The sequence below is a fragment of the Bubalus bubalis genome, chromosome 8 (assembly GCF_019923935.1).
Source record: "Bubalus bubalis isolate 160015118507 breed Murrah chromosome 8, NDDB_SH_1, whole genome shotgun sequence".
In the NCBI taxonomy this organism is placed as follows: Eukaryota; Metazoa; Chordata; class Mammalia; order Artiodactyla; family Bovidae; genus Bubalus; species Bubalus bubalis.
Window position 1 is genome coordinate 70,276,688 of NC_059164.1, and position 26,836 is coordinate 70,303,523.

The following is a 26,836-nucleotide window of genomic DNA, read 5'->3' on the forward strand; positions in this document are numbered from 1 at the left end:
GGCTCAGCGGTAAAGAATCTACCTGCAATGCAGGAGATGCAGTAGACAAGGGTTTGATCCCTGAGTCAGGAAGATCCCCTGGAGAAGGAAATGGCAACCCAGCAACCCACTCCGGTAGTCTTGTCCAGAGAATCTCATGGACAGAGGAGCCCAGCAAGCTATAGTCCAATGGGTCGCAAGGAGTTGGATGCCACTAAAGTGTCTTAGCCTGCACTCAAGCTCTATCTGTAGAGACTCTGACTCACTGGGTCTGGATTGGATCTAGGGGATCTGCATTTTTAGTAGTTTTCAACTTGTTTTGAGAATCACTGGGCTAGCAGAAAGCACTGAAACACAACATGAAAACCAGGATTGTGGTCTGGCTTACCCAGTGACCAAGGGCAAGTTAATCTTTGCACATCAGTTACTTTCTTCACTGGTATGTTTTGGGACAATTATACTAGTCACTATTATGTATAATCACTTGATCTCCTTAAAAAATATTAATAAGTAAGTGGCATTCTTTTGTGTTTTTTCCGTTGAAAATTTAACAGTGGCAGGTACAGATACTCAAAATCACAGATGCCTACTTCCTTTTTCCATTCAGCTGACATCTCCTTCCTAGTCCATTAGGAAGATAAATATCAATTAAGGAAGTGTCTTGAGAATTGCTTAAGATTTAATTACAAGTTCCATTTTATTTCTGTGTTCATGCCATTGCTTTCTGATTCCTGAGGTTTGGGGGTTTGTTTGTTGTTTTGTTTTTAACTGTTAGCTTCCTGTCAAAAAATAAGCATATGTTTGTTCTAGCCTTTCCTTTAATCATGCCTCTGATCGTTATTGGCTAAATTCAGTCCCCCAAATCAAAATCCTGTAAAGTGACTCCAAAGAAAGATATTGGTTTATCTACAGGGAACATATCTTTCTCTTAAACAAGTAAACATTAATTTTACGTGGCTACAGATTTCAACACTAATAATTTATTGTTATTTGCTTAGGAGACATGTATTATTTAAGCTATAAAATTATTTAATACTGAAACTTTAATATTTCATTTAATTAGTTCCTTCTATAAATTCTGTTAATATTAAAGCTAAGGGGTAGGGATATGAGACCCTACAGTGAAAGAGAAATATGACTTCTTTATGCTTTGCCTTTTATTTTAAATGGTTTCCTGCAATTTACTGGTTTTAGATGAATGACAACTCAAATGATTGATTAACATATTCTACTGGCTCATCTTCCTAGGCTAGTGTAATATATGAGGGTCAGATGCTGAGAAATTGACTCATCTAATTTAAATGTAACTTTTAAAAACTTAGATATTAAAGCTTAGGTTGCCATTAATCAAATGTATTTAAATATTTTTCACTTGTCATGCCCACACACTGTGTCTATTGATTATAGTCATAGATCATAGCTCAGAGGTCTGAGAACAGAATACCTGCATCCCTTCTCCAGTACCCCAAATCAGCGGACACCAGATTCTCCTTGACTAGCTGGTGCAGGGGGTGGCAGACTTCTTTCTTAAAGGACCAGATAGTAAATACTTAAGGCTCTATAGTCTCTGTCAAGGGCTTCTCTGGTGGCTCAGATGGTAAGGAATCTGCCTACAATGTGGGAGACCCTAGCTTGCCTAGAGAATTCCATGGACAGAGGAGTCTGGCAGGCTACAGTCCGTGGGGTTGCAAAGAGTCAGATATGACTGAGCAACTAACACTTTCACTTTTTTCACTTTCAGTCTCTGTCAAACTACTCAGCTCTACTGTTGTAGCAGAAAAACAGCCATAGACAATAGCCAGTATACAAATGAATGGTCATGGCTGTATTCCAATAACATTTTACTTACAAAAACAGCAGTAGGTTGGATTTGGCCTGTGGGTCATAGTTTGCCAACCCCTATGTAGTGACTTTGAGATAATACATTCCATGTATAACAGTCCCAAGTGTTAGTTCTTCTTTTAGCAAATTTGTGCAGGAGGTTGACACTAAACCAGTGGCATGGGTGCAGAGAAGAAAGCGGCTCCACTGTCCACATCTGTATCTCTGAGTTTCCTTCCCGTGTTTCTAACTGGGTCCACATTGCTCGGAAGGTGTCATCCAAAGGGCCCGTGAGATCATGCAGGGTGTTACCCTTGTCTTCCTCACTTGCTTCCCCTCTCAAGCAGCTCTTCTCTACTGTGCCTCAGATTTCAATATTCTGTATCAGCTCTTCTGATATAGCCCAAAATTCAGCCGTCTTTTCAGCCCTTGAGATTCAACTAAGTTCCGCTCAAATCTTTATTCCATACATTCTGGTAACCCAAAGCCTTCCTCAAAATGTACTGAAATTCCCAGGATGGGGTGGGGATGGCTGTAACTGACTTTGGGTACCGGCTCCACGTATTCTGCTTCTGTTCAACAACATTTTGACCCAGATGTGAAACAGTCATTTTTTACTTTCCTCCAAAGACCTCATCCAAACAGCGTTTGTGAGCCTGGTAAATTTCACTGATCAGGTAAGGGTCTGAAGGAAGAATCACATCATACCATATAATATATAACTAAGAGTCCCTTATAAGCCATAGCTTCTGTATTTAAAAGTTCTTTATCCCAGCTACCATCAGAGTTCCCCCAATGGCTTTTCATTCACTGTGATCCCTTAGCATCCTGCTAGTCTCTTTTCTTCCTCTCCTTCTAATTCCCTTTCCCCTCATCTTCCTCTCTCAAGAGTGAAACACCAAATCCCTTCCATTGCTGAGCAGCTTAATAAATCTTGGGTTGCTTGAGTCCTTATCAACACCTGTACTTGCAGAGTCTCTGTCTCTTCTCCAAGTGGCCTAACAAAATATTTGATCAAACAAGCCAATCTTCCCCAAGAAGGATTCTGGAGCCAACACTGTCAGGAATTTTTAATTCCTTAACCTTTCAACTTTCTTCCATGATATTGCCCCTGCTTAGAGTCCTCCCTCTCTTGCACCCAGAAAAGTCCTACTCATCCTTTAGGACTCATCCTAGACAGTGATTCACCCAAGAATCCTTCCTCCAGAAGGGGATCCTGTTGGTCTTGCATATGTATGAATAGGGGGTATGCTATCTATCTTTGACCACTTAAATTCAAGTTCAAGTCATGGGCAAGTGCAAATTTGGGGAGAAAATGAGAGCTGGTTTTTCCTGACTCACCTTTAACATGAGAGGGCAGTCTTTTAGGGTCCGAGTTTACGGTAGGGATGGCTTCCTTTAGATTCCCCACCTGGCTGATTTCTGTACTTCTCCCCCTGCAATGTCCTTAAAGCAAAAATGAAATCTGCCAGAATTAGCACTGCCTTAAGGGCAAAAGTGGCTTCTGTGCTTGTTTGGCACCCCACTCCAGTACTCTTGCCTGGAAAATCCCATGGACGGAGGAGCCTGGTAGGCTGCAGTCCATGGGGCCGCTAAGAGTCGGACACGACTGAGCGACTTCACTTTCACTTTTCACTTTCATGCACTGGAGGAGGAAGTGGCAACCCACTCCAGTGTTCTTGCCTGGAGAATCCCAGGGACGGGGCAGCCTGATGGGCTGCCGTCTATGGGGTCGCACAGAGTCGGACACGACTGAGGTGACTTAGCAGCACTAGCAGCAGCAGTGCTTGTTTACCTTTCTGGATTCCTATTTCCCCTCTTACGGAACCCTGGTGTCTCTTTCTGTCTTGTTAACAATGAGTTGCTTTTAAGAAGATGCTTTTCTTTTTAACATTTTGTGTTGTTTGCTCAAGGAAAATCGAAGCAGTCAAATAAAAATAGAATTCAACTTCTCCAAGAAAATTTGACCCAAAGTTCAGTGGGTCCCCTTTCTAAAATTATCATGTCATTGTCTGCTCTCAAGGAAAACCACCTTGCAGTAACTATTTATTGAGCATAGATTTGCAAGGTACAGTGCCATATCCTGGGGATTCCATGGTGAGTGTGCCAGAGTCTTTTGTCTGCAGTGACCTGTCCTCTTTGTTGTGCTAGGGAAACTGTGATGAATCATTGTTCTTTGTTCTCTAGAACGTTGTGCTTTTCATTTCTTGGTGACAGATTACTGCTTTATTATACGAGGATGTAACTTAAGAACAGCCAGGTGGAAGAGGTGCATAGGGCAAGGTATGTGGATTGGGGCACTGAAACTTCCATGAAGTCTGAGGGCCCCACTGCCACCTCCACATGGTCACCAACCCCAAAGCTCTTTTTCCAGCATTTTAAGTTATTTTTAGTGGGATGGTTAGTCTAAATAATTGACTGCCATTAGTGGAAACTGGAAGACATGAAATCCTTCCTAATTAGGACGCAGGTCTTTAGCCAGATTAAGAGCTCTGTGCGGACTTCTCCCTAGCCTAAAGTTCTCATATTGTGTCATAAGTAGCAGTCCAGGAAACAAATCAGTCTCTTTGGCCTTTTTCATTCGCTCAGGCATGCAATTCATTTCACAGACATCCACTGAGTACTTCCTGTGAAGCATTTTTACAACAGTGAATATGTGTCCTTGCCCTTCACTCCCTTGTTGAGAAAGAGCAGAGAAAGGCATCTGAACTACCAGTTTTTAAGATGAGACTAGCCCTACCAGCCAATTTAGGAAATTTCCATGTCTTCAACCTACTGAATGCTATAGTTGTAAAAGGTGGAACAATTGGAGAATTATTTTCTATGGAAGGTAATTTGTTGAATAGGGCAGTACTTCTAAAGTTTAGCATGCAAAGGAATCATCTGGAGGGCTTGTTTAAAACAGATTACATCTTAAAGGGGTGGGATGGGGAGAGGAGAGGGAGGCTCAGGAGGGAGGGGATATATATAGAGATAACATGGTGACTGATTCACACTACTGTATGGCAAAAATCAATGCAGCATGGTAAAGCAATTTTCCTCCAATTAAAAAATAAAGAAAAACAGATTATAGGGCTCAAAACCTCACTGCACCCCCTAATTCTGATTCCTGGATCTGGGATGGAGCCTGAGAATTTGTATTTCTAACAAGGTCCTTCTCTAGCTCACTTGCGCATTGTAGAAGTGCTAACAAGCTCTCTGGAATCTCTCTTACCAAGAGCATTAGTCCCCTTCATGACTGCTCCTCCTGACCTAGTCACTTCCTGAAGATCCCACCTTTTTATATCATCACATTGGACATTAGGATTTAAATACATAAATTTGGGGGCAGGAAGGATACAAACATTCAGACCATAGCATTCCACTCTGAACCCATTAATATTTCAAAAATCTCTCTTTGTGTGCAGGTATCAGAAATTCAGACAGTCACTCCAATGTTGTAGGCTTCCATGGGGCGCTGAAAGGGAATACGGAGGGATGATACCCATTTCGCTCCCTGAGGAACACAGGCCGAAATGTGAACCTCCTAGAGTCATGGGCAAAGGACATCAGCATTATGGATTTGGTGGAGAAATCTGGCCAAGGTAAATGAACTTTCAGTCTCTCACATAGAGGTCATTGTTATTCAATTTTCTGTATTTCTGTTGTGAGTCCTTTGTTAACTTAAATCTACTTCTAAACTTTTATTATTTATGGAAAGAAACAGATGGGAACACTAATTATATAATTCCTAATTGTGAAGTCAGTAAAAAATATGTTATAAATATCTTTGCTCTCCTTAGAGATGTTTATGTGATCAAAAATTTTGATTAATCTAATTCCCTTGCTAATCATATTTTATCTAAAACTAAGTAACATTCCTGAGAGAGATTAATTTTTTGGCTTGAGCAAATAGATGGCCTAATTTCTACAAATGTTGACTTTTGAATTCTATTTTTTTAAAACCATCTATAGTCATTAGAATCTAATGGGCATTGTTTTCAAGTATTAAAATATTTCAATCATCGTTTATGTCTTAAAGTTACCCTCTCAGCAAATTTATTCAAAGGCCAGTTAAAACTGAAGATAAAGCACACACACACAAAATCTGAGCAGTAAATTAAATGTCACATTAACTACTAAGTATGAAATTTACTCAAAACAAAATCCATTGAAGCTTCTCCACACAAAGCCCGCTTACTCCTGTTTTATCTAACAATCCTGGCTAACTAGTTTACTAACAATCTAGCTAACTAGTTTTTTATTCTAAAGCAGTTAAAATAAATAAATAGGCCACAGCTAAAGAGGAAAACAATACCAGTAGGGACATGTGGTAGCCTTATGAAAGCCTCAGTAAAAAAGCAGACAAATGAAAAGTCCAATTGGAAAGATGCAAATATTGACACATTGAAGATAGGACCTCAAGTTCATTAATTCATTCAACAGATTTGTTTAAGCCCCTCCTCTCATGGAACTTACTTTCTAATATAATATAGATTTTTAATATCTTTGTAAAGTGGAAATTGTTATCCTGGTTTTACAATAGAGACCCAAGAGGTTTAGTACCTTTCCTTCTGACACAAGAGGGTCAGACAATATGAAGTTTCAGAATGGGGATTTGAATCCAGGTTTATTTAACTCCATAGTCCACGTTCTTTTCATCTGTTCATTCATTCACTCATTCCAGCTATTCATTTATTCAGTCATTTGAATATAGCAAGCATTGTTGAGATTAAGGTATAGCTCTTCATGGAGTTTATAGTTCTGATCCCCAGAATTTGTATATTAAAAAAATGTACAATATCCTAAAAGACTTAGAAGTATATTCAGAATAATAGTGTGTAAAAAGAAAGCAAAAGACTAGCTTCTTATGAGAAAGAAGTCTTAGTGTCTTACGGAATGCAGCCCTACTTGGGAAAGGAAATATTTGTTCCAATTAGAATGTCAATCACTCCTGACTCAGAAATGCAGGTTAATATATTCGGTTCTTGTCACACCCTTTTGTGTTAAACATTACCATTTTTATCATTTAAATGTTATCATTATCATATTTATCTCTTAAAAATATTTCAAGTTCCCTTGCCCTCAGCCCGTAGGCATTTATTACCTGGTGTGGTGTGTGTGTGTGTGTGTGTGTAAGTCGCTCAACCGTGTCTGACTCTTTGTGATCCCATGGACTGTAGCCCACCAGGCTCCTCTGTCCATGGAATTCTCCAGGCCAGAATACTGGAGTGACTTGCCATTCCCTTTCCAGGGGATCTTCCTGACCCAGGGATCGAACCCAGGTCTCCTGTATTACAGACAGATTCTTTCACTGTCTGAGCCACGAGGGAAGCCTTTACCTGGTGGGGCAACCCCAAATTTTGTTCCTGAAAGATTTCTAAGCATCCCTTGGGGCTTCCCTGGTGGCTCAGTGGTAAAGAATCCACCTGCCAGTGCAGGAGACACGAGTTTGATCCCTGATCAGGGAAGATCTCATATGACAAGGAGGAACTAAGCCCATGGGCCACAACAACTGAGCCTGTGCACCCCAACTACTGAAGCCCACATGCGGGAGAGTCTGTGCTGTGAGACAAGAAAAGCCACTGCAATGAGAAGCCCGCACACCACAACCAGCGAGTAGCCCCGCACAACAACAAAGACCCAACACAGCGAAATAAATAAATAAATCTTAAAAAACAAAACAAAAAAAAACTAAGATGTTAGCGGTTCTGCCTTGTGCAGCTATTACACTATTCTATGAATTTTATGCCACTGGGAGCTATGTTAGGAGGTGTCCAAAAGATACTCCCGGTTCTAGAAATACTCCTTTTCCCCAGCATGGTATAGCAGCAGTCTTCTTGCCCTTCATATTTAGGATCTATCATCCCAGCCTACTTGGAATACTTCTTTCCTGCCTGTTTTCTCCAGAGTCATAAGGAGCCCCAGATTACATCATCAGTTCAGCTTCCAGTTCAGTGGGACCATTGCTCTGTCATCTGGTGGCAGCATTTCTCCCTTAACCTCTAAATGAGCAAAGCTCAAGGTGGCTGGGGAGGAAGTAAAAATTTTCTCAAGTGTAATAAAAACAGTGAGGGGCATCACTCCCACTTCCCCCCGTACTTTTTAGACCATGCATTCTGGCTACAGGGGAAAGTATTTACTGGTCACCAGTTCAGAGCATGTGCCACTCTTTAGGACAACACTGAGCCCTAGCTGAATCATCAATAGGCTATTCTAGCATTCTATAAATATGGCAAGGCCTGTGAATCTTTTCAGTTCAACCAGTGGCTTATTTCTTTTTGTGATAAATTGAGTTCCTTAGTCAAGAGTAATACTGTTTAAGATATCGTGTCATGAATAAGGCATTCAGTTACATTCCATTGATGATGTAACTGGCAGCAATGTAGTGAGGAGGAAAGGGAAATCCTTAGTTAAAGGTTCCTGTGAGGATAAGTCATCTTTCATGATGCAGGGGTCTAATGTAGTCAACCACCCACCAGGTGGGTGACTAGTACACCCAGGGAGATTTTTCTCTATGAATTACTTAGGATTGGTAACTTTTGCTGGTAAACTCAAATGTGGCCAGGCCAGTTTTGATGAAGAGGAGTTTCGTGTTGCTGAGTTCATACATGAGAACTTCTGTTCCTGCCCCTGTAATAATTTAGTTCATGAAGCCACTGAGAAAGCACCGGGTGACTGGAGAAAGCCTGGCGGATGCCCACAGAGTGTCTACATAATTGAGAACATCCTCAGTTGTGAGATTCTGTTGGTGAGCATTCTTGTGGGGTAGGAATAACCCTCAACTCTAGGACCAATCTCAAAGACTGAGAAAGCGAGTATTTTGGAGTCTACATTGGGTAGATGAGATGTAGGATGGGTGTTCAAAAGATACTGAGTTCAGCACTACAGTATACATTAAAATATCACAAGTGCCAAGAATGAAGGCTGCGGTAACTATGGACTTCAGGTGATAATGATGTGTCAGTGGAAGTTTATCAATCCTAGCAAATGTACCACTCTTGTGAGAGATGTTGATAATGGGGGAGGCTAAGATCCAACCAGTCCATCCTAAAGGAGATCAGTTCTGGGTGTTCATTGGAAGGACTGATGCTAAAGCTGAAACTCCAGTACTTCGGCCACCTCATGTGAAGAGTTGACTCATTGGAAAAGGCCTCGATGCTGGGAGGGATTGGGGGCAGGAGAAGAAGGGGACGACAGAGGATAAGATGGCTGGATGGCATCACCGACTTGATGGACATGAATTTGAGTAAACTCCGGGAGTTGGTGATGGACAAGGAAGCCTGGCATGCTGCGATTCATGGGGTCACAAAGAGTCGGACACGACTGAGCGACTGACTGAACTGAACTGAACTGAACTGAAGCATGTGTGAGTTAAAGGGTGTTTGATAATCTCTCTACCTTCAAATCTCTCAACCTTGCCATGAACCTAAAACTGCAATCTAAAGATTGTAAGTATGGATATATCTGATTCTTTAAATTTCTCATAGTGTTCCACAGTATGGATGTATTAAATTATTTAGCCATTCTTGTATTTTCTTTTTCTTCTTTTGTATTAACTAAATGTGTGAATATCTTTATACAGGCTTCCTTGAACTCAGTACACAAATGTTTCTCCAGGGAAAATTCTAAGTAGAAGTTATGGATCATAATATATGAATTATTTTTAATTTTATCCCCCAAATGCTTTATATTCCCAGAGTAGTATCTAAAAGTATCCATTTTGCCATATTCTTAGCCAACTGTACTAACATTATCAAACTGTATAATTTTTGCCTATCTAAAGAATAAAAAGTTTATCTTGATTATCAGAATGCATTTCTCTGATTAGACTGAGTACTTTTTTCTTACATTTGTTTTCTTATTTTTGACTATTTATATTTCCTTTCTGTTCTTATTCTTTGCTCATTTTTATTGCTTGTCTTTTAGCTATAGATGCTTACTGGTTCTTTATGTTCTGGATATTAACCCTATATGTATCTATTATAAATATTTTTTCTAATCTTTGTTTTATTTGAGCTTTTTTTACTGTCTTGTCTTAAATTTTTTAAAAAATTCTCCGTATCTTTTTTTAAATTTTTTTCTATTATTTATTTTGGCTGTGCTGGCTGTGTGGCACAGGCGTTTTTCTAGTTTTGGCAAGTGGGAACTACTTTCTAGCTGTGGTGCGTGGGCTTCTCATTGCGGTGGCTTCTCTTGTTACAAAGAATTCCGTGGACAAAGGAGCCTGGTATTCTACAGTCCATGGGGTCGCAAAGAGTTGGACACAACTGAGCAACTAACACATACACACTCTTGTTGTGGAACACAGGCTCTAGGGCACGCAGGCTTCCGTAGTTGCAGCGTGTGGGCTCAGTAGCTGCGACTCCTAGGCTCCAGAGCACAGGCTCAGTAGTTGGGGTGCATGGGCTTAGTTGCTCCTCAGTATGTGGGATCTTCCCAGAGCAGGACTCGAACCCACATCACCTGCATTGACAGACGGATTCTTTACCACTGAGCTACCAGGGAAGTCCTTTTCAAAAATTTTTCGTTTGATGTTATCAAATTTCCTTTTGATTTTTGAGTTTTTAAAAATCTTATTTAAAATGTTTTCCCTACCACCAAGAAAAAAACATATTCCTATATTTGTTTAATATTTGTATGCTTTTCACCAGTTCCTTAGATTTTTAATCCATCTGAAATTATCTTTTTGAATAGTATGAAGTTGAAATCCTTTTTTCCAAATGGCTAGTGAATTTTTCCTGCATTGTTTATTAAAAAATAAGCCTTTTCCCACTGATTTAAAATGCCATCTTTTCATATACTGAATTACCACGTATACATGATTATATTCGTCTATTTATCTTTTACTATCTCACCATTACACTGCTATTAAAAAGATGTTCAATTTAATCTTTTCTTTCTTTTCAGAAAGCTTCCTATTGAACAATTTTATTATTTGTCCCAGAACAAAAAAAGTGACATCTACGGAAATGATTCTTTGTAAGTTTGAGGTTTCTTTTCCTTATGTGAAATCACATAACATTTTTAAGTGGAAATGAGTTATATGCAAAATTTTAAAAGTCCCCAAATTTTCCTCAAGTCTAGGGAACTTCTAGAAAAACCAAAGTCTTCCTTTTTTTAAATAGAAATCATTGATTATAGAAACCAAGACCAAAAGAACAAGAATAAAAATAGAATAAAACCTACTGATAGTTTGTTGCATTTAAAAAAAAAATTGGAAAGATGGAATAGTAATGTTCAAAAAGATTCATACAGGTCTCCTTGACCCATTTCCCTGCCTTTGACTTTTATTCAATCTAATAAGAATCTGTTACATTTCTTAAGAGGGTCAGAGAAAAATCCCCAGTGCCCTCAATAAAAATTTTAATCAGAATTTTATGAAAGTGGTTTGTGATGACAATCTACAAATAACTCTTAATAAAATTACTCTGTAAGTTTCTCTTTTGGATAAAGAATACTTAATTTACTCTTTGCTTAGAGGAATTATTTTCTAGTATATTATTTTTTGCTCATTGAAATAGTTTGTTGTAGATATTACAAAGGCCTACTTTGTAATTTTCAGATAAAATACTGACAGCACTGACATAAAAATGAAAATACTATTAGTTCTGTTTATAGGAGATAAATTAATATAGGTGATAAATTAATATAGAGTTCAGCCACAAGAGGGAGCCAAAAAGTTATGAAATTTGGGGTTGCTAGGCCTTTTTCCCTTTGGGATTAATAAACTGAAAAGTAGAGAGTGGCAGTAAAATCATGGATAGGTTCAGGTCAAGGAATTCGTGTCTCTGAGCATTTTTTATTTTCATTTTATCCTTTCAAACTTTGAATTTTTAAAAAAGCTTTTCTTTTTAAATTTTTATTCTTATTTTTCCATTTTGTTTTTTTAATTGAAGTATAGTTCATTTACTATGTTGTATTAGTTTCAAGTGTATAGCAAAGTGATTTCAGTTATACACATACACACACACAAACAGTTTTTTCCATGTTTAATCAAATTAATTTTAGGTAAGTACTTGTCAAAATCAGCTAAACAAGAAAAATCTTAAATGCTGATTTAATGTTTCATATATAATAGTCAATCTGGTAGCTCTCTATCTCATAGATTCTTATATTCATTGTTTTCTATCCCCTACTCAACCAGAAATTTAACTGGAAGGCATGCTTTTTCTTTTTAGTTCCAACAAACTTAGAGTCCAAATAAAGATATAAACCTTTTAAAGTGCATGTGGATTGTGTGTTTACAATACATTATAGACCGATAAAATTACGTGGCTTATGTACCACTTTCTAAATAGAAGAACATATTAAAAAGAAACAGTATATTCAATTTTACTGCCTTTACTATTGACTGATAGCATTCTGTTCATGTTTCATAACTGAACTATTTCAGAAATATTTGTATAGGCTGAAGCTAATTGCTGAAATCCAATGAAAGTTGATGACAGTCCTTCTCTAGTGTGGACTTTGTCCCTGGGCTGCAGTGTTATTTCTTGGCACGTAGAGCTCAGAGCAGTTAGTAAATACACAACCTTCTAATAGTGAAGTGATTCAGAAAAGGCATGCCTCTGAGAACTTGTTCAGTTTTGTTCTAGCCTCTCTGCAACTGGGCAACATTTACTCTCATGAGAGGTGAGCAGTTCTGGGCAAAGGGGCAAAGCACACACTGTACTTATATGTTTTCTCCAACCAGGCCACACTCAGGTCACTTTAGGTCATGTAATTGCACCACATGCATGGTGTCAGGCTACCTCAGAGCACTTCGGTGCTCTGCCTATGAGCGTGAAGTCAGTAAGAACTAAAGCACTATTATCATTAGAATAAATTAGAAATGCAGAACGCGTGGTGAGTGGGGCTGAAGTTAGAATAAGCGTAATGGAAAAAATTGACCAACAGACAACTGAGATATGAGAATATCATATCTGTCTGGTTAATACTCAGTGTTCTGGAAAGTCAGTCAGTATCATAAAGACTCTGTAGTTTGCAAATGGGATACTTCTTTATTCTTAAGCAAGTTGCTAATAGAAATGTGAGCTTTTAAAAGTCCTTAATATAAATTAGGATTTGTTTCCTGTTTTTATTCTAGGCTGCCCAAACCACCTAGTTCAACAGTAGGGTAAGTAGACAACTATATTTTCCTTCCCTGTTATACTCAAGAAAAAAATATTGGCCATCTATATGTCTTAGACAGTGTAAGGACAGGTTATACTTTTCATAGTTTTTTTTTTTTCTTAATCAGGCAAGAGAAGAGGCTGATACAAGTCCAAAATAACAGCATTACTGATTTCCCCCAATTATATTCCCGACTTATTTTTTAAAGTAAACCTTTAAATTTAGTACTATTTTATATTTACAAAATTATTGGGAAAAATAGTACAGAGATTTCCTATTTACTCAGAGCCAGTTTCCCCTTTAGCGTCTTATATTAGCATGGCCCCTTTGTCCTATTCCTGAGCCAGTACTGGTGCATTAGTATTATTTAGATTTCCTCCGTTTTCCCCTAATGTCCTTTTGCTCTTCCTGGATCCTCTCCAGGACACCACAGTACCTTTAGTAGTCATGTCTCCTTAGGCTCCTTTTGGCTCTGACAGTTCCTCAGACTTCCCTTTTTTTTTTTTCTAATTAGCTCAGGGGACTTTCTTAGTGGTCCAGTGGCTAAGACTCGGTGTCCCCAGTGCAAAGGGGTTCGATCCCTGATCAGGAAAACTAGATCCCAGGTGCTGCAACTAAGACCTGCCACAGCCAAATAAATAAAAATAAATACTTTAAATGACCTCAGTAGTTTTGATGATTATCTGTCAGGTATTTTGTAGAATGTCCCCTAATCAGGATTTGTCTGGTGTTTTCCTCATGATTAGATTGCAGTAGTACATCTTAGGGAGGAGGACCACAGAGGTAAACTGCCATTTTCATCATATCCTATCCAATGCATAACTTATCACTGTTGATGGTAACCTTGATTACCTAGCTGATGTAGTATTTATGAGGTTCCCCCAGTGTGCAGTTAACCTTTTTTTCCTCCCTTTCCCATCCTATACTCTTTAGAAGAAAATCACCATGTGCAGCCCACACTTAAAAGTCTGGAATTATACTCCACCTCCTTGAAGGCAGGGTATCTGCATAAATTATTTGGTATTGTTTTGTAAGGGAAATGTGTCTATTCCTCCTCATTTATTTAATCACTTATTTAACCAATATAGACTCATGGATTTTATTTTGTACTCAACACTTCAGTAGCAATACTGTACTACTTTGTCATTCAAATTGGCCACGAGAGCTCTTTCAGTTGGCTTCTATGCCCATACCCCTAGTGTTGGGGGCATTGTGTATGAGGGTTTTTGGTTTATTTTTCTGTTCGTTTCTTTGTTTTTGAGTAGTTTATCACTTATCACTGTGGGGCTTTTTGTTTTAGCATTTCCTTACTTTCTGGCAGTACAAGATGCTCCAAGATGCTTCTGGAGTACAAGATGCTCCAGGCTCATCCTGTTTATGTCCTGCCCCAGCTCTGCTGCTGCTGCTGCTAAGTCGCTTCAGTTGTGTCTGACTCTGTGCGACCCCAGAGACAGCAGCGTAGCAGGCTCCCCCATCCCTGGGATTCTCCAGGCAAGAACACTGGAGTGGGTTGCCATTTCCTTCTCCAATGCATGAAAGTGAAAAGTGAAAGTGAAGTCGCTCAGTCGTGTCCAACTCCTAGTGACCCCATGGACTGCAGCCTACCAGGCTCCTCCATCCATGGGATTTTCCAGGCAAGAGTACTGGAGTGGGGTGGCCCCAGCTCTAGAACCAGCCATTTCTCCAAGGAGCCCAGCTCCTTCCAATGGAGAATGGTATTAGAATCCACTATCTGAGTGCTCGGTGTCCCTGATGCTGTTAGAGTTCCTATCAATCTTAACTGGAAATGCTAAGCTGGCATTTAAGAATTGCATTTCAGTTAAAGCAAAGATCTGCTCAAAAGGCTATTAAAAGTAAAGTCTAGGTTCTTTGGGGTTTTATTTTTTAAAAAAACAACTATATGAAGACCTCTGTTTTGGACTTTTAAAATTCTCTTTGTGGCAACGTGAAAAACAAAAAGTAAAGTCCTTTTTTGTTGGTTTTATTTTTTTACTCAGATGACCTTATAGCCCGGTAAGTTCCAAAGTCTCTTTTTCCTTTGACCTCAACTCCTCAAACATACCCTTGGAAGAGCTGTGTAGTGTTTTGATAAAAATCTTAGTAGACCTGCTCAATAGGGCAGACTGAGTCCAGAGACAGCTCATGCCTCTAACTGAATTATTCAAAGAGAAACTGAATTCCTTTATTTAAATGTGTATGTAGTTAAGCGATTGTTTGATATTCTGCCTTTTCCTAATTATTTCTTCTCTATTTATGGATACAAAATGAAAAGTAATATTTATAAATCATTTAATATAACAGTCCATGGGGTCGCTAAGAATCGGACACGACTGAGCAACTTCCCTTTCACTTTTCACTTTCACGCATTGGAGAAGGAAATGGCAACCCACTCCAGTGTTCTTGCCTGGAGAATCCCAGGGACGGGGGAGCCTGGTGGGCTTCCATCTATGGGGTCACACAGAGTCGGACACGACTGAAGTGACTTAGCAGCAGCAGCAGCAATATAACTGGAATATAATTAATTTCTACACAGTCTTAGTTTAAAGGAATAAATATACATTCTCAAAACTTGAATGGGTTACAACTTGAAAAATTTAGTTGAGGGTATAATTTGCAATTTTTTAACTAACAAAAATAACATATATACAAGATATTAAATGAAATTCCATAATATACCTCAACTCAAGAAACACAGAGTCCACAGCTTTCAGGTCTTAAAAGTAAAAAACATTTTCCTAAATCATTACTGGATATAACTTAATACTGTTTGCTAAGAAATACATATTACTAGAATCTGAAGGGAAAAAAAGTTTTGCCTTAATCCTAAGTGATGAAAATTAATGGGGGCCCCTCTCTGCCTTCCTAGTCCCACTTTTACCCCTTCTACACAAAGCCAAAATCCAGGCCACACCCAAAACCAGAAGATCCTAAGAACTACAGATACACATTTTTCGATTTTACTTTCTATTAAGAGGATCAATCTCAGAAAGAAAAAGCTTATCGAATTCTTGTGATTCTTTTTTGTGATTTACAGTCCATAGGGTTGCAAAGAATCGGACACAACTGAATACACACACACAGCACAACAACAAACTCTTGGCCTTTGGAATTTATTTTCTAAATTAACAACTTAATCTCTGCTTTCTGGTGTCTCTGTGACAAAAACAAGATATAATGAAAAGAAATGTAATGACTTTTGTTCAGGAAGTTCTTACCAATATCAAATTAGTAAGACATGGGGTCGCCTTGCCCTGGCCTCTGGCCTGGAGCTAAATACTTATCAGCAGATTATTCTCTCAGAAAGAATGTAGATAAAGCAGTTAGCAGAGGGCCTGGCATGTGTTTTATTATCATTGTAGTTAGCATTTAAAGGCAAAGTTCTCTGAGTGTAATTCCTACTCATGTAGCAGTTACAATGTCTGAGGACCTTCCAAGATGGCCTACTGGGATATTTTCTAGGAACAGGGAGCAGATAGGACCGTTTTTTGAAATATTTATAATAATAATAAATATAATAACCACATTTCCTTAAACCCATCAAGTCCATGGGAAATGGTAACGGAAGTTCCAAATTTAATCCCACTAATTGCACATTCCCACTGGTTCTTACCCCTCAGCTCAACCTGGCACATCCTGGAAAGAACCCAGGAGAATCAAAATGAATTTTCTACCCAGAAAAGTTGCATACATTAAAAGTTAATTAGCACTAAGACAATTACTGCATTCAATTTACTCCATTAACCAATCTTCCCAGTATGTTTTATGACTCAGGTCCCCTGGCTATTGGACAATATTAGAAGCCCAGCCTTTCTCATTCATTCCTCACTGTCCCTAGGATCTCTTTGTTTCTCATCCAGGTCCCCTGCTTCCTGAGTGCTCTTACCTGAAGGTGAATGAGCCAAGCCCTCAAGGCTTTGCATGTGCCTTGAACAAAACCCCCCCTTAGAACATAGGTTTTACTAGCCTACAGGAAACTCCAGCCTTTCTTGACTCAAGTAGACTGGACACTCTCCATGAACACAAACATATTTGTTCCTGCTTTATTTGCTCAAACATTAAATGCTCACTTATTTTCAAGCATAATGGTAAGAAATTAATTCCTCTTACAAAGGGACACAGTTCACTATAGAACCATTGAAGCAGACACTGGAAATATTTATCTAGAAGAAATGAAAATCGTTGCATAGCATGTAAAATGAAGTACAACCAGTATTGCTACAGTGAAAGACCAGTCACTACTTCAGTGTCTTCATGATTCCCAGGGACATCAGTTAGCTGGAATCCAGGAATGTCCTGATTCTGTGTTCTCATGTCATCATAGACTTGATGACATTATACCTTGTTCCAAGCTGTCCAGTAGATGATATGGCACTTATAATCTGGAAAAGTGTTTAGTGGCTAGCAATAAAATAATGCTATACCAAATTCAAAAGTGTGTTCAAATGGGAGAGCCTGCCACAAGGGCAAGAAAACCAGATCACTTTACACAAAAACAAAAATAGATGACTGGCCTCAGAAATGATTTATGCCTGAAGTCCAGGCTTTTTCTCTTACAAATCAATCTTAACTTCTTGTGGTGTCCATAAGAGACCAGGAACTTGTTAAGAATCTGAAGCTATGAGGTATTTCAGAAAGCCCACCAAGATGCCAGGGCTGCTGAATTCAGTACAGGTTTGCATCAGGGTGATGAGAACAGATGGCCAAACCAACCAAAAATGACTGCTACTGAAAAATGTCCTATGATGCAAAAGCAATGAGACATTTTAAAATGTTTCTTATAGAAATTATTCTCATTCTTTCATAGTCACACCATCCATAGTAACTTGCAAAAGCTATTATATAAATCCTTCCAATACTTAGATGGAAAATAGTGATAGAAAAATCTCAGTTACAAGACTTTCACATAAACATTTGTGGCATAACCTATACATTTATTTCAGCCTGGTAAATACAGACATCACACAGCTTTCCCATAATTTCTGTGAGTTCTCACTGTGAGCACTAGAAATGCAGTTCAACTTTCAAACCCTTTCCCTAGCTCTTCTCCCATAAAAGCGCAGAGCACCTGTACTCCTGGAGCGTGTTTTCTATTCAGTTTGCATATGCTCTATTGGAGGTCTGAATTATCTGGTTATATTTGCTGGGGAAAAAACAAACAAACAAATTTATGGTCTCATAGTTCTGAAGACTAGAAATTCGAGATGAAGATTTCAGCCTGTTTTAAAACTGTATTTTCTACTAACACTTCTTTGTTCCTTGGACTTCCTAATTTTGATTCTCCTCTAATTTAGATAACTCTCACACAGGTTTTTTTAAACCTCTGCTAGTTCTTTTTAAGAACTCTGCTTATTCTTCAAATGAGAAGAAAATTGTATCCCTGTTGTCTTTTTAAATTGTTGGGTTTTTTTTTTTCATTCGGTATACTAGCTATTTTTGGCTTTTAGATCTCTAAACAGTACTGTGTACGCTGTGTAGATAAACAGGCAGTATATTTTGTTGATTGATTGCTTAAAGAAACAGATGGCCTGGTTGAGTCCAAGATGGGAAGGGATCATTTTGCCCGTTGAAACTGAATGCCTAAAAGGATTCCATAAAATGAAGTAAGGGCATTCTCTAAAAATAAGATGCAGAAATGGAAAGCAACTAGAAATTCTTCCTGTAGTGTTCCAAAAACTACAAAATTCATACATCTTCCACTTCATATTTTTATATCAGTAGCAAAATATATGCAATGATAAAGAATTCACTATGATTTATTTATTTTTTAATATAAATTTATTTATTTTAATTGGAGGCTAGTCACTTTACAACATTGCAGTGGTTTTGTCATACATTGACATGAATCCGCCACAGGTGCACATGTGTTCCCCATCCTGAACCCCCCTCCCACCTCCCTCCCCATCCCTCTGGGTCATCCCATCCCTCTGAGTCATCCCAGTGCACCAGCCCTGAGCACCCTGTCTCATGCATCGAACCTGGACTGGCGATTTGTTTCACATATTATAATATCAGATCAGATGAGATCACATCAGTCGCTCAGTTGTGTCCGACTCTTTGCGACCCCATGAATCATAGCACGCCAGGCCTTCCTGTCCATCACCGACTCCCGGAGTTCACTCAGACTCACGTCCATCGAGTCAGTGATGCCATCCAGCCATCTCATCCTCTGTCATCCCCTTCTCCTCCTGCCCCCAATCCCTCCCAGCATCAGAGTCTTTTCCAACGATTCAACTCTTCACATGAGCTAGCCAAAGTACTGGAGTTTCAGCTTTAGCATCATTCCTTCCAAAGAAATCCCAGGGCTGATTTCTTTCAGAATGGACTGGTTGGATCTCCTTGCAGTCCAAGGAACTCTCAAGAGTCTTCTCCAACACCACAGTTCAAAAGCATCAAGTCTTCGGCGCTCAGCCTTCTTCACAGTCCAACTCTCACATCCACACATGACCACAGGGAAAACCATAGCCTTGACTAGACGAACCTTTGTTGGCAAAGTAATGTCTCTGCTTTTGAATATGCTATCTAGGTTGGTCATAACTTTCCTTCCAAGGAGTAAGCGTCTTTTAATTTCATGGCTGCAGTCCCCATCTGCAGTGACTTTGGAGCCCAGAAAAATAAAGTCTGATGCTGTTTCCACTGTTTCCCCATCTATTTCCCATAAAGTGATGGGACTGGATGCCATGGTCTTTGTTTTCTGAATGTTGAGCTTTAAGCCAACTTTTTGCCTCTCCTCTTTCACTTTCATCAGGAGGCTCTTTAGTTCTTCTTCACTTTCTGCCATAAGGGTGGTGTCATCTGTGTATCTGAGGTCATTGATATTTCTCCCGGTAATCTTGATTCCAGCTTGTGCTTCATCCAGCCCAGCGTTTCTCATGATGTACTCTGCATAGAAGTTAAATAAGCAGGGTGACAATATACAGCCTTGACGTACTCCTTTTCCTATTTGGAACCAGTCTGTTGTTCCATGTCCAGTTCTAACTGTTGCTTCCTGACCTGCATACACATTTCTCAAGAGGCAGATCAGGTGGTCTGGTATTCCCAGCTCTTTCAGAATTTTCCACAGTTTATTGTGATCCACACAGTCAAAGGCTTTGGCATAGTCAATAAAGCAGAAATAGATGTTTTTCTGGAACTCTCTTGCTTTTTCCATGATCCAGCAGATATTGGCAATATGATCTCTGGTTCCTCTGCCTTTTCTAAAACTAGCTTGAACATCAGGAAGTTCACGGTTCACATATTGCTGAAGCCTGGCTTGGAGAATTTTGAGCATTACTTTACTAGCGTGTGAGATGAGTGCAATTGTGCGGTAGTTTGAGCATTCTTTGGCATTGCCTTTCTTAGGGATTGGAATGAAAACTGACCTTTTCCAGTCCTGTGGCCACTGCTGAGTTTTCCAAATTTGCTGGCATATTGAGTGCAGCACTTTCACAGCATCATCTTTCAGGATTTGGAATAGCTCAACTGGAATTCTATCACCTCCACTAGCTTTGTTCGTAGTGATGTTTTCTAAGGCCCACTTGACTTCACATTCCAGGATGTCTGGCTCTAGGTCAGTGATCACACCATCGTGATTATCTGGGTCGTGAAGATCTTTTTTGTACAGTTCTTCTGTGTATTCTTGCTATCTCTTCTTAATATCTTCTGCTTCTGTTAGGTCCATACCATTTCTGTCCTTTATCGAGCCCATCTTTGCATGAAATGTTCCTTTGGTATCTCTGATTTTCTTGAAGAGATCTCTAGTCTTTCCCATTCTGTTGTTTTCCTCTATTTCTTTGCATTGATCGCTGAAGAAGGCTTTCTTATCTCTTCTTGCTATTCTTTGGAACTTTGCATTCAGATGTTTCTATCTTTCCTTTTCTCCTTTGCTTTACGCTTCTCTTCTCTTCACAGCTATTTGTAAGGCCTCCCCAGACAGCCATTTTGCTTTTTTGCATTCATGTTTCAATGCCATTCTCCCAAATCATCCCACCCTTGCCCTCTCCCACAGAGTCCAAAAGACTGTTCTATACATCTGTGTCTCTTTTGCTGTCTCACATATAGGGTTATCGTTACCATCTTTCTAAATTCCATATATATGTGTTAGTATACTATATTTGGGAGAAGGCAATGGCACCCCACTCTAGTACTCTTGCCTGGAAAATCCCATGGACGGAGGAGCCTGGTGGGCTTCAGTCCATGGGGTTGCTAAGAGTCAGATATGACTGAGTGACTTCACTTTCACTTCTCACTTTCATGCATTGGAGAAGGAAATGGCAACCCACTCCAGTGTTCTTGCCTGGAGAATCCCAGGGATGGGGGAGCCTGGTGGGCTGCCATCTATGGGGCTGCACAGAGTCGGACATGACTGAAGCGACCTAGCAGCAGCATACTATATTGGTGTTTTTCTTTCTGGCTTACTTTCCTCTGTATAATAGGCTCCAGTTTCATCCACCTCATTAGAACTGATTCAAATGTATTCTTTTTAATGGCTGAGTAACTCCAATACTTTGGCCACCTCATGCGAAATTTGCCTCATTGGAAAAGACTCTGATGCTGGGAGGGATTGGGGGCAGGAGGAGAAGGGGACGACAAAGGATGAGATTGCTGGATGGTGTCACCAACTCGATGGACATGAGTATGAGTAAACTCCGGGAGTTGGTGATGGACAGGGAGGCCTGGCGTTCTGTGATTCATGGGTCGCAGAGTCGGACATAACTGAGTGACTGAACTGAACTAAACTGAATATTCCATTGTGTATATGTACCACAGCTTTCTTATCCATTCGTCTGCTGATGGACATCTAGGTTTCTTCCATGTTCTGGCTATTATAAACAGTGCTGCGATGAACATTGGGGTACACGTGTCTCTTTCAATTCTGGTTTCCTTGGTGTGTATGCCCAGTGGTGGGATTGCTGGGTTGTATGGCAGTTCTATTTCCAGTTTTTTAAGGAATCTCCACACTGTTCTCCGTAGTGGCTGTACTAGTTTGCATTCCCACCAACAGTGTAAGAGGGTTCCCTTTTCTCCACACTCTCTCCAGCATTTATTGCTTGTAGACTTTTGGATAGCAGCCATTCTGACTGGCGTAAAATGGTACCTCATTGTGGTTTTGATTTGCATTTCTCTGATAATGAGTGATGTTCAGTGATGTCTGTTTTCATGTGTTTGTTAGCCATCTGTATGTCTTCTTTGGAAAAATGTCTATTTAGTTCTTTGGCCCATTTTTTGATTGGGTCGTATATTTTTCTGGAATTGAGCTGCAGGAGTTGCTTGTATATTTTTGAGATTAATTCTTTTTTTTGAGATTAATTCTTAAAATAATATTTTTTTATTCATTTAGCAAAATTAAGAAAATTTCATATGTTTTGTGATATCTATTCCACCAGAATGCTAACTCCATGAGGATAGGGCCTTTGGCTCACTGTCATACACCAGGGATTAGAACAGTACTGCCACAAGGAGAGAGTCCCAATAAATATTGGATGATTAAGTGTTTTCCATTGTACTTCTTTCTATTCTGTTTTGTTTTCTCAACTAAATCGCAGGGAAATCTGCTCCCCGTATCCAATTCAACACCCCTACCATACACACATCTCCCGTGGAGCCATGTTCCCGACTTTTACATCACCCAAGGATCTCTACACTGGCATTAAAGCCCGAACCCAACAGCCGTTCCCTCCCACGGTGCCAACAAAGCCTTATGATACAACAGTTTTGAAGACAAGAGGTAACGTGATTTCAAATCAGAACAGTATTCATTCTTTTTATATTTGAAGTTTATTCAATAATAAAATTAAACAAAGGACCCCATTATAGACTAAATTAAATTCTCTGCAGATGCTCTTTACTTTTCTTTACAGAGCTTCCTATGATATAACCAGAAACCAAATGTAGAATTAGTTGCTTGTATTCTACTTGTATTTTCAATGTTTATTTCCTTCCCATTCTTTCTATGGTTTAGCTTTGACAAATTTCATTCTCGCTCAAGTGATCAGCACAAAGGACAACATTTGGCTCAGAGGCTCAGTCTAGACATGCATGTAGCTGTTGTGATAAAACTGAAAAGATCATCATTGAAATAAGACTCAGGAAGTAATAAGATCAATTTAATCAATTCCTTTGAACACTCTGGAGTGTCTTTTCGCAGATGCAAACCTTGGGGTCTTCCCAGATATGTTTCACTAAAGAGGATAGTAAGCTCATACACTAGCCATCAATTTATCCCATCCTAGACACATAGAGAATAAATCTATGGAGAAAGACAAGATACTAGAGGGCTGGTAACTGTAGATGACGAAAGAGGTACATGGCAGACAGAGGTAAATATTTCTTGAATGACTTTTGGTAAGACCCAAGAACTATACTATAATGCAGTTCCTCTACATGAATATTTGGACCCAATCTAAGAAGAGAATACTGCCATGATCAATATCAACCTCAGCATCGTATTAGGAGGCAGTAAATTTTGAAAGATATGGTGGAGTGTTTAAGAGCAGGGACTAGGGAGTCCAACTGCATGGGTAGCATTCTGGCTCTGCCATTTACTCACCACAGGCCATGGGAAAGTTCCTTAGCTTCTCTGCCTCCACTTCCCAATCTGTAAAATGGAACATTCATGCCTACTTCATAGATAACAGAGATTGTGTTAGCAGCTACTATTTTTATTACATACTTTGCTATATATAATGGTTTTTAGTATGTGTATAGAATGCTGAATCATTCCATAAAAGGTAATGAAAGCTATATCAAATGTATATATAGATATATATCTATATACATATATATACACACATGTATGTATATATGTATAGGATATCTAAGCAGTTGAAATTTTTATGATCTCATTAGGTAAATCATCAAAGTAAATTAATTTTTTCAATCCCTACATTTCATGCAAAGATGGGCTCAATACAGAACAGCCCAAAGATGGGCTCAATACAGGGCTCAAAGATGGGCTCAATACAGGACCTAACAGAAGCAGAAGATACTAAGAAGAGGTGGCAAGAATACACAGAAGAACTGTACAAAAAAGATCATCACAACCCAGATAATCACGATCATGTGATCACTCACCTAGAGCCAGACATCCTGGAATGTGAAGTCAAGTGGGCCTTAGGAACCATAGTTATGAACAAAGCTAGTGGATATGATGGAATTCCAGTTGAACTATTTCAAATCCTAAATGATGATGTTGTGAAAGTGCTTCACTCAATATGCCAGCAAATTTGGAAAACTCAGCAGTGGCCACAGGACTGGAAAAGGTCAGTTTTCATTCCAATCCCTAAGAAAGGCAATGCCAAAGAATGCTCAAACTACCGCACAATTGCACTCATCTCACACGCTAGTAAAGTAATGCTTAAAATTCTCCAAGCCAGGCTTCAGCAATACGTGAACCGTGAACTTCCAGATGTTCAAGCTGGTTTTAGAAAAGGCAGAGGAACCAGAGATCAAATTGCCAACATCCGCTGGATCATGGAAAAAGCAAGAGAGTTCCAGAAAAACATCTATTTCTGCTTTATTGACTATGCCAAAGCCTTTGACTGTGTGGATCACAATAAACTGTGGAAAATTCTGAAAGAGCTGGGAATAACAGACCACCTGACCTGCCTCTTGAGAAATCTGTATGCAGGTCAGGAATCAATAGTTAGAACTGGACTTGGAACAACTGGTTTCAAGTAGGAAAGGGAGTACGTCAAGGCTGTATATTGTCACCCTGCTTATTTAACTTCTATGCAGAGTACATCATGAGAAACGCTGGGCTGGATGAAGCACAAGCTGGAATCAAGATTACCGGGAGAAATATCAATGACCTCAGATACACAGATGACACCACCCTTATGGCAGAAAGTGAAGAAGAACTAAAGAGCCTCTTGATGAAAGTGAAAGAGGAGAGGCAAAAAGTTGGCTTAAAGCTCAACAGTCAGAAAAATAAGATCATGACATCTAGTCCCATCACTTCATGGCAAATAGATGGAGCAACAGTGAAAACAGTAGCTGACTTTATTTTTCTGGGCTCCAAAATCACTGCAGATGGTGATTGCAGCCATGAAATTAAAAGACACTTAATCCTTGGAAGGAAGGTTATAACCAACCTAGACAGCATATTGAAAAGCAGAGACATTACTTTGTCAACAAAGGTCCATCTAGTCAAGGCTATGGTTTTTCCAGTAGTCATGTATGAATGTGAGAGTTGGACTATAAAGAAAGCTGAGCACCGAAGAATTGATGCTTTTGAACCATGGTGTTGGAGAAGACTCTTGAGAGTCCCCTGGACTGCAAGGAGATCCAGCCAGTCCATCCTAAAGGAGATCAGTCCTGGGTATACATTGGAAGGTCTAATGCTGAGGCTGAAACTCCAATACTTTGGCCACTTGATGCGAAGAGTTCACTGATTTGAAAAGACCCTGATGCTGGGAAAGATTGAGGGCAGGAGGAGAAGGGGACAACAGAGGATGAGATGGTTGGATGGCATCACCAACTCAATGGACATGAGTTTGGGTAAACTCCAGGAGTTGGTGATGGACAGGGAGACCTCCTGGTGTGCTGTGGTTCATGGGGTCACAAAGAGTCGGACACGACTGAGCGACTGAACTGAACTGAAATGAGTTAATTCTGAAATTACATGAAGTGCATACAATTAGGAAGAAATCACACAAATATGTGTTGAATTTATAAAAACACTTTTCAGTGCAGTTGTAGACCAGATCAGATCAGCTCAGTCGCTCAGTTGTGTCTGACTCTTTGCGACTCCATGAATCGCAGCACGCCAGGCCTCCCTGTCCATCACCAACTCCCGGAGTTCACTCAGACTCACGTCCATCAAGTCAGTGATGCCATCCAGCCATCTCATCCTCTGTCGTCCCCTTCTCCTCTTGCCCCCAATCCCTCCCAGCAACAGTCTTTTCCAATGAGTCAACTCTTCGCATGAGGTGGCCAAAGTACTGGAGTTTCAGCTTTAGCATCATTCCTTCCAAAGAAATCCCAGGGCTGATCTCCTTCAGAATGGACTGGTTGGATCTCCTTGCAGTCCAAGGGACTCTCAAGAGTCTTCTCCAACACCACAGTTCAAAAGCATCAATTCTTCAGTGCTCAGACTTCTTCACAGTCCAACTCTCACATCCATACATGACCACAGGGAAAACCATAGCCTTGACTAGACGAACCTTTGTTGGCAAAGTAATGTCTCTGCTTTTGAATATGCTATCTAGGTTGGTCATAACTTTCCTTCCAAGGAGTAAGCGTCTTTTAATTTCATGGCTGCAGTCCCCATCTGCAGTGACTTTGGAGCCCAGAAAAATAAAGTCTGATGCTGTTTCCACTGTTTCCCCATCTATTTCCCATAAAGTGATGGGACTGGATGCCATGGTCTTTGTTTTCTGAATGTTGAGCTTTAAGCCAACTTTTTCACTCTCCACTTGCACTTTCATCAAGAGGCTTTTGAGTTCCTCTTCACTTTCTGCCATAAGGGTGGTGTCATCTGCATATCTGAGGTCATTGATATTTCTCCCGGCAATCTTGATTCCAGCTTATGTTTCTTCCAGTCCAGCGTTTCTCATGATGTACTCTGCATAGAAGTTAAATAAGCAGGGTGACAATATACAGCCTTGACGTACTCCTTTTCCTATTTGGAACCAGTCTGTTGTTCCATGTCCAGTTCTAACTGTTGCTTCCTGACCTGCATACACATTTCTCAAGAGGCAGATCAGGTGGTCTGGTATTCCCATCTCTTTCAGAATTTTCCACAGTTTATTGTGATCCACACAGTCAAAGGCTTTGGCATAGTCAATAAAGCAGAAATAGATGTTTTTCTGGAACTCTCTTGCTTTTTCCGTGATCCAGCAGATGTTGGCAATTTGATCTCTGGTTCCTCTGACAGAATGTGGTCCACTGGAGAAGGGAATGGCAAACCACTTCAGTATTCTTGCCTTGAGAACCCCATGAACAGTATGAAAAGGCAAAATGATAG

At 39.7% G+C, this 26,836-nt stretch overlaps 1 protein-coding gene across 5 annotated transcripts in view; it reads left to right on the forward strand.

Annotated features, from left to right (window-relative positions):
• Positions 1-26,836, forward strand: part of C8H7orf31 (chromosome 8 C7orf31 homolog) — a 46,199-nt gene that overhangs the window by 7,131 nt on the left and 12,232 nt on the right. For 4 of the 5 annotated variants that reach the window (XM_044946728.2, XM_006055279.4, XM_044946730.2 and 1 more), the window contains exons 3-6: positions 5,208-5,384; positions 10,690-10,761; positions 12,869-12,898; positions 22,416-22,597. In XM_044946728.2, coding sequence (XP_044802663.2) covers positions 5,208-5,384; positions 10,690-10,761; positions 12,869-12,898; positions 22,416-22,597 — 461 coding nt within the window. The remainder of the gene's footprint in view (positions 1-5,207; positions 5,385-10,689; positions 10,762-12,868; positions 12,899-22,415; positions 22,598-26,836) is intronic. The other variant, XM_044946731.2, reaches the window with a different exon arrangement.